This window comes from Branchiostoma belcheri, unplaced genomic scaffold (genome assembly GCF_001625305.1).
Source record: "Branchiostoma belcheri isolate BF01 breed outbred unplaced genomic scaffold, Haploidv18h27 scaffold788, whole genome shotgun sequence".
Classification (NCBI taxonomy): domain Eukaryota; kingdom Metazoa; phylum Chordata; class Leptocardii; order Amphioxiformes; family Branchiostomatidae; genus Branchiostoma; species Branchiostoma belcheri.
This window is the reverse complement of record NW_017804451.1, coordinates 2659-10491: the sequence shown is the minus strand read 5'-3', so window position 1 is coordinate 10491 and position 7833 is coordinate 2659. Positions and strand designations below refer to the sequence as shown.

The window sequence follows — 7833 nt, the reverse complement described above, 5'->3', positions numbered from 1 at the left end:
TTTCTTCTTCTCCTCCTCCTCCTCCTTCTCCTGCCATTTTTTAAATGGATTCAGCTTCTTCATTTTAGGGCCCAAGGTCCTGAAATTTGGTATGGAGGTACAGTGGGCAAATACCCCTAGGCGTTTTTTAAATTATTGTGATACAGGCTTTTAGAATGGTTTTATTTGAGTTTTTTGGCTGTGTTATAGCAAATGTATTACTGTGTTAGTGTGCCTTGTTTACCACGTTTGGGCATGAGTCATCACAATGGAATGCAGGGCATCAACCAATAGGCATGCAGCTTTCCTCTATACTTCTTGCTGATTGGCTGTTGGGATTTAACTTGATTAACACCTGCACAGAGCATTTCCACCTGCACAGAGCATTTCTTGCTGATTGGCTGTTGGGATTTAACTTGATTAACACCTGCACAGAGCATTTCCATACTGACAGTATGTCTGTATTCAAGTGTTTTGGTAGGTATTTCAAGCTTTCCTGCTCCAGCATTGGAATGCGGGGCATGGACGTTTTTTTTTTTTTTGAAAATCAACAGTTTGCATTATGCAATTAAAAATCCTAACCACTAAAGTAGGGAATGGCTATCCAACTGTTGTTTTAGTTGTATTTTACTTCATATTATAGTTATATCAATGTAAATCATTGTTTTCCCTTGTGTTTCTCATTCTTTCCCTGCCATGTGGTAAAATGTGGTGAACCCATCGCTGTATTTGCTCCAAAGCAAATATTGGCCTTTCTAGTTATAAAGATGTTTTAGCAATGGTGAAGGCAGTGGTATATTCAATCAGTGATGCAAGTTGGAAAATGGTGAAAATTGTTGCTGGTATCTTGAGTCATAGTGTAGAACTATGTCAAAGTTTAACATGATGTGCATGTAGTTGTATTTAATTTATGACTTAAATCCAATGTACTTACATGTACATACTTGTACAGTGCTTTTAAATGTTTGAATTTTTGGTTGTTTACATGTATATCTGCAGATGTTTGATGACAAACTTGGTGAGAAGAAGGCAGAGGCTGATGCGGCAATAAAACGATGTCAGGAACTGGTTGATTCTGGCACAGCCTCAGATCCAGAAGACCTAAAAAAACAGGTAAATTGTGGCCAGAAGTATGATACGTTCATGGCAGTCAAGTCTCACCATCTTAGTGAAACTTGCATAAACTCGTGTAGGAACAAAGAGAAAGATTTACCAACCTATTGATCTAGTTATTGTGTTTCAGTGATTCATAGTAAATTTCTCACATTTCATCCTTGCTTTTCAACCTTTTCTAGCTTGATGGAATCAACAAAAGACTCAGCAAACTGAACGACAAGGCCGGGGGAAGGAAGACAGACCTCTCCTCTGCTCTTGGCAAGCTGCAGACTTTCTATGACACCCTGGCTGCACTGCATGATGGGATAGAGAAAGGAGAGCTGGAACAGCAATCCCAGCCTCCCATTGGAGGGGATTTGGCCAACATCCAAAAGCTGGACAAGAACTTACAGGTTAGTACTGCTGTCTGAGCAGCTGCTGAGATACAGTGAAACCTTAAAAATATTAAATTTTGCAACTTCTCCTTCAATGCTTTAGAAATAGGAATATTCTACATGTATGTAATGAGGAAAGATGTGCAGACATGGATGTCATCAACATGTTTGTTCATACTTGTTTTGTCCCTGCATGACAGGAGTTTCAGCAGACACACATTGAGCCCCTACAGACACAGGTGGACTCTGTTAACAAGACAGGCCAGGGGCTGGTCCAGTCAGCCAGTCCTGGGGTCAACACCAGTGGTCTGGAGGCTGATCTGGAGGCAGTGAATGATAGATGGAACAGCCTAGCATCAAAGGTGAGAAAGTATATTGGGGATGTGGATATTTCCTTGTAATATTTGCTTCAAATGCTTCAATGTATTTGTTGGAAGAGAGCTAAGCTAGCATACACCTGCTAAATGTTAAATAATTCATATTCAGTCCTCCGATGTAAAATGCCAATATAAACCTGCTGAATAGGAAACTTGAGAACAATTGAAATAAGTATACAATCGTGATTTCTCTTGCTGATTGATGTATTGTCCCAAGGTATCTGAGCGGAAGGCTAAGCTGGATCAAGCACTGTTGCACTCTGGGAAGTTCCAGGAGACCTTAGCATCACTTCTTGAGTGGCTGTCTGACACGGAGGAGCTTGTGGCCAATCAGAGACCACCATCATCTGAGTTCAAGGTCATCAAAGCACAACTGCAGGAGCAGAAGGTGATTACAAATCCTACTGTGTTAACTGATTATGTACGTAGCATTGACATTCAGATTAGATGTTAGAGAAGATAATGAAACTCAAGGTAGTAATCAAATTTTTGCCACACAGCTGCTGAAGAGGCTAGTGGATGACAAGAAGCCGACAGTGGACTCCCTGAAGCAGGAGGCAGAGCAGCTGTCCAGTATCGCCGACCCAGCAGACCGGCAGAAGATTCAGCAGCAGCTGGCAGACTTGTTCCAGCGCTGGGACGCTCTCACCACCAATGCTGCAGACAGGTTTGTTATCACTACTTTTCACCAAATTTCACCGAACTAAGGTAACCGTTTCAATTGTAAAACACTGAAGTTTTTGAAGTTTTTGATATACATGTACTTATGCACAAGTCTCTAAATTTGAATTCCCGTCCACAGAAAACAAAAACTTGAAGATATCTTGGAGGTTGCAAAGGAGTTCAAGGATGCGTATGACCCCTTAGTGGAGTGGTTTGAGGCCACGGAGAGGAAACTGTCATCTCAGCAGCCAATCGCTACAGACCCTGCCAAGATGGAGGAGGACACAAAAGAACATCAGGTCAGTGTCCTGGCGCACTTTTGTTTTGTGGCCTCCAACTCTAGCTTTCGTTCTAGTTCTAGTTCTAGGTCTGGACAAATTTAAGCTCAAATGGAAGTACAGAATAGAGAGGTACGTATGGAAGGGAAAACTGATGATGAAGGCCGGGATTCATAGCTTCCATCAGTATCTTGAATTTTTATTTATATTGAAGACTCTTCAATTTAAGCTGATATCAATTATTACAACTGTGAGATAGCAATGTCGTTGTCAAAGTTGAAATGCTTTCCAAAGTACAACCTAGTTTCATATTTGAATCCTAATGCATTGAATGAAATTCTCTCCATAAAAGATTCTCTAACCATGAAATATTCAGGCATTGGCTGATGAAGTGGCCAATCAGGAGGCAGCAGTAAATCAGGTGACCAAATCTGGCCAATCGTTGATGGAGCTTTGCAGCAATGATGAGCAGGAGGCTGTGAAGGGTCAAGTTGACTCTGCCAGAGACCGTTTCAAGAACATCCAGGAAAAAGTTTGTAATCGGGGAGACCAACTTGAGCGAGCGCAAGAAAGCCGCCGCCTTTTCGGTGCTAATGCCCTGGCCCTGCTTGCATGGATGACTGAAATGGAGGAGGCCCTTGCTAAGGCAGGAGTCATCTCTGTTGAGCCAGTCACCGTGGAGACACAACTGCAAAAACAGACGGTACTACTTACAGTAGCAGTGGAGTGTCTCCTGTCGCTGCCTCTCTGCATCTACAGAAATCTTACAATTTGATCTTTGATCTTGACAGCTCATCCCAACTCTCACCTCAGTAGATTTTCTTCCTGTCTTTGCCAAAAAAAAGTAGCTGCAGTGCTTCCTTTTGGTGGAGTGTTTTCTCTTAAACCTGTGTGCATAATCAAGGGAATTTCCATGGATCCCAAATGATCAAACTTGTTGTTGACCCAAGCCCATCGTAACCACTCTTCTTTGTGGGAATCTTTTTCCTGTGCTCCCACACAAAGTAGAAAGCTATTAGTATTACTCTGAGTCAATACATGTCAATCAACAGTGTGGGTACTTACATGTTACATGTATGCTTTCTTACTAACAAAGTTAGAGTTATGCCTCAACACGGCTTAAGAATAACTGTAATTCTGCTTTTAATTAGTAGCCTAATTGTCTTCCTGTTAAATTAGTAACTGCTGAAATTAGCAGATGAAAAGTGGAACAAGGATGGATACCAAGAACTGTTCTGATAATTATATGCTCCTTTCATGTGCTGTTTAGTAGAATAATATTAATGCCTTACGGTAATCTTTCTGTGTGGTGCATCTCATGTGTCTACAAAGTTCTCCGGTAGTATTTCTCTTTCCTACAGGATCTACCTACCGTTCACTGCAATATTCTGATGTTACTGCTCACTGATTTTCATTGTAGAAAGTAGAATTATCTGTTAACTTTGATTTATCTGTGTCTACTAGTACATGTATGTGTAGCCATCTCCAACATTGTAGAAATTTACAGGCAAAATTTCTCATCATGAGCCTTTCTAATGATAGGTTGACTTCGTCTCCTTTACAGGCCATCACCAAAACTGACCATAAGGCAGCTGTAGAAGAAGCTGTAGAAACTGAGAAATCTCTCCTCACACAAACTACAGGTTAGTGCTGCCACCCCTGTCAGATGGTATGTTCCAACACAAAGTGCCCTGGTTGGTCAACAGAATGCAGTCATTACATGCACCTTATTAGTCAATATGCACATCTATTCAGATGTTCAGTTTTAGAAGTACAATTATTTGTGCAATGTTAGTTATGATGTTAAGGAAGCCTTGTACCCACATCTTTATAATCTTTGTTTTTAGTATATGTTCCAGGGGTTAAAATACCCGGTCTCGCAGTCTCGCCGCGCAAGTAATTTTTTCTGTGCGAGACTTATTCGGAAAGCCAGGTTGCCCGGGGCGCAATTTATTTTTACAGCGGCTGGGTTTACGGCCGGCGGCTTCTGAAATAAACAGTGCCGCGGTCCCGCCTGATAACATCCCGCCTCGGCCTGCCGGCCTGCACGTGAGCAGTCCCTCTACTCAAATAACAGCGGGTGTTGATAATTTGGCGTTTCGCCTCCCTGAGCACGTGCGCGTAGGGATTTAATTCCCCGATAAATGGGTTCGTCATTCGAATTTTCTTCGGCCGAGCGGCGTGGATCGAGCCGCTATCCTGCCGGCTGTGCGCGTGAAGTTTTCAGCGGTTCCGCGGAAAAATAATCCATCCCCAGAAGAAATGTTACGCATGAAAATAACAACTATACCTTAGTTTCCCCGTTTTATGAGTTTTTGAGGCCGTGAAACGTTTAAAACGGTTGAAATTTGTCAAAAAAACCAGCTCGAAAGACTAAGAAATAATGGCCGACACATGTTGACAACAAAAGTGATCAAAGGTCAAGTTAACATCCAAACGTACAGGACATAGCAATGTGCTAAAACGATACTTTAAACGCATGAAATTATTTTTCGGCAACAACAGAAATAAAAATTCACTCATATTTTTAGAAGGTTAATTTTCAAACATTACTGTGAAATTTTTCTAATTTATTGGTTTCTAGCTTCAGAATATAATAGTTGTTTCTTAGAATGTGCGATTTGATGCTGTGAAGGACTTAAAATATGAGGCGGTCCGAGTGTCTCCCAAAAAATGTTTTTGAGTAAGAGTCTATAGACATAATCACATTTTTATTTGTTCAGCTGTGTCAATATGTGATTTTGTTTTGGATATGATTGGGTTACTAGCTTAGTTATATTTGGTTTAGTTTATTAAGATTAATGTAGGTAACACCTATGGAAAACTTGCTCCAAGTTCCAGGTATAAATGTTACATTTTGTATCATGTATTTTTCACTTGTTGAACTTGTGGAAGCACCGTTGGCCCGTTAGGGGTCATCCGGGGAACCTATGCCCATTTTTTTTCAAAATTAAGGGTGCTAACAGTACTCAGTAGTTGCATGGCTGTGTCAGAACTTACCAGTGAATAACACAAGACAAGTTTGAGTTTAGTTCAATCTTTCTGTCTTTGACTCTTTGATAGAAGTATTTATTAAAGAGTTTTCATCTTAATTTAGCCAAGTTGCTCGAGTTATGCTGGTGTAACTGCATTGCCATGGGTTTAGGTCCGGAATCATAAGGTCCGGACCTGAACCTAAACCTCTGGTCTGGACCTCAACCTGAACGTGGGTTAAGGTCCGCATCCTTAGTACAAGATGGACCGGTCATATTGAGAGAGCTCTAGGTGTTTATGGAAGAAGGCCCAGGCAGGACGAGGCAGATGATGAAACCAGCAGTTCTTCCGGCTCAGAGTCGGAGATGTGAAGGTAGCATTTTTGAATAAACGATGATGTTTGACAGCTGTTGTGTTTGCTACTTGATAAACAAACCTATTAATTGATAAAAAGAAAGGATAATGGATATTGGGTAGCAGATTTGAAGATTTGAAGAATTCCTTTGAAATGGGGCAACCTGAAATCCTGATGGGGCAACCTGGCTTTTGACCCAGGTTGCCGCCCGGGCAACCTGGAAAAAAAAAGTATTTTAACCCGTGTTCTACATGTATGCATGTTGTTAGAGTGCATACTTTCATGGTAGTTATTATGCCTGTGTTGTTTTGCCTTCTGTCTATTTCCTCTTTTTGCATTGTGCTTGTAGGCATGAGGAATGTGTGAGGTCAAACAAATTCATGAAAATAGGATTTTTCATTGTATATTCTAGTAGAAAAATTTGTAAGAAAAAACAATATAAAATGGAGGTTAGAAACTACAAAGAGTAGTTTTATTACTGAAGAAAATAAATGTTTCCACCCTTACCTTCTCAGAAAATTGAAACATTATTTATTCAGGAAAAATTCAGGTTCTGGAGCAATTCAAAGTTAAATTATTTTGCAGAAAAACTGTTAAGGTTTGGGTGAAAGCTGGGTGTATGAATACTGTGAGCTTGTCTTCTCATTCCTTGTATTTACAGTTCTTTCCTGACATTCATTCTCTATCCATTCTTTTTTTTCCTTTTCACCCGTATATCTCTTTCTGACCCTGCAGAAGGTAAGCACCACATGCTACGTGTACTTCAACCCTTCGGCCTGAACAATGCAATCACTTGTTTCTCACACTCCGATTAATTTTTCAGATTTTCTTCATTTTCTTATTTATAATTTGTGTTTTTTGTCAATGTGTTATAAGTTACTGTTTAGTCCCCATTTCTAATCCCTAACCACTGGGTTGTTGCCTGCCCTGAACAAAGGCATCCACTGTGTCATGTAGGTACATGTAGACATGGAACATATTATGTGAAATATTGATTTAGAAAATCCAGAATACATCTTTGGGATACAGAATGATAGAAAATCTAAAGTACATGTATTGAATTACTCAAATGTGAAATATCCTGAAATTTTCTGGAATACAAAAAAGAACATTGGGTAAAGTTGACTATGTTCTGAACTACTATGTACATGTATCTTGTCATTACTAAACCCAACTTCTTCCTTACCATAACTTGTGCTTCTCTTGCATGGTACAAGACATGCATGTTAGCCAGGGATGCCTACTGCAGAATGAAGAGTATCCCTTAGCTAGGATAGCCAATCCAGAGGTCTCTTTCTTGGCTGTAGAGCTATTTATCTTTGTGTCTGTATTTAAGTTTAGTACACATCACTGTTGTGTACACATCATTCTGATGTCTAAAGAATATGTCATAAATAAGTTGTTTAAACAAACTTTACTTCAGGAGATGAGATCCTTGTCATTCAAGAAAAACTGGACAGCATGAAGGACAGATATGCCAACATCTCTTCAAAGGCCAATGACAGGCAGCAGAGTTTGGAACAAGCTCTCCCATTGGCCAACAAGTTTAAAGATGCCACTGAGAAGCTGTCTGATTGGCTGGACAGGGTTGAGTCTGATATGGGTACTGCTGAAGATGCTGCTGGCTCTGAACAACAGCAGGAGAGATTCAGGGTGAGATGACTTGGAAAATGAAATGAGGAGAGATAAAGATGGAAAACATTATAATTAAAGGAATG

At 40.3% G+C, this 7833-nt stretch overlaps 1 protein-coding gene across 1 annotated transcript in view; it reads left to right on the top strand.

Moving 5' to 3' along the window:
* The window catches only part of LOC109485844 (microtubule-actin cross-linking factor 1-like), a 9649-nt gene extending 1872 nt beyond the window's left edge, over positions 1–7777 (top strand). The window contains exons 6-15 of the mRNA XM_019789516.1: positions 979–1092; positions 1275–1487; positions 1670–1831; positions 2064–2234; positions 2347–2513; positions 2649–2808; positions 3164–3490; positions 4352–4430; positions 5319–5321; positions 7539–7777. Of these exons, the coding sequence (XP_019645075.1) occupies positions 979–1092; positions 1275–1487; positions 1670–1831; positions 2064–2234; positions 2347–2513; positions 2649–2808; positions 3164–3490; positions 4352–4430; positions 5319–5321; positions 7539–7777 (1635 nt within the window). The remainder of the gene's footprint in view (positions 1–978; positions 1093–1274; positions 1488–1669; positions 1832–2063; positions 2235–2346; positions 2514–2648; positions 2809–3163; positions 3491–4351; positions 4431–5318; positions 5322–7538) is intronic.
* Positions 7778–7833: the final 56 nt, after the last annotated feature.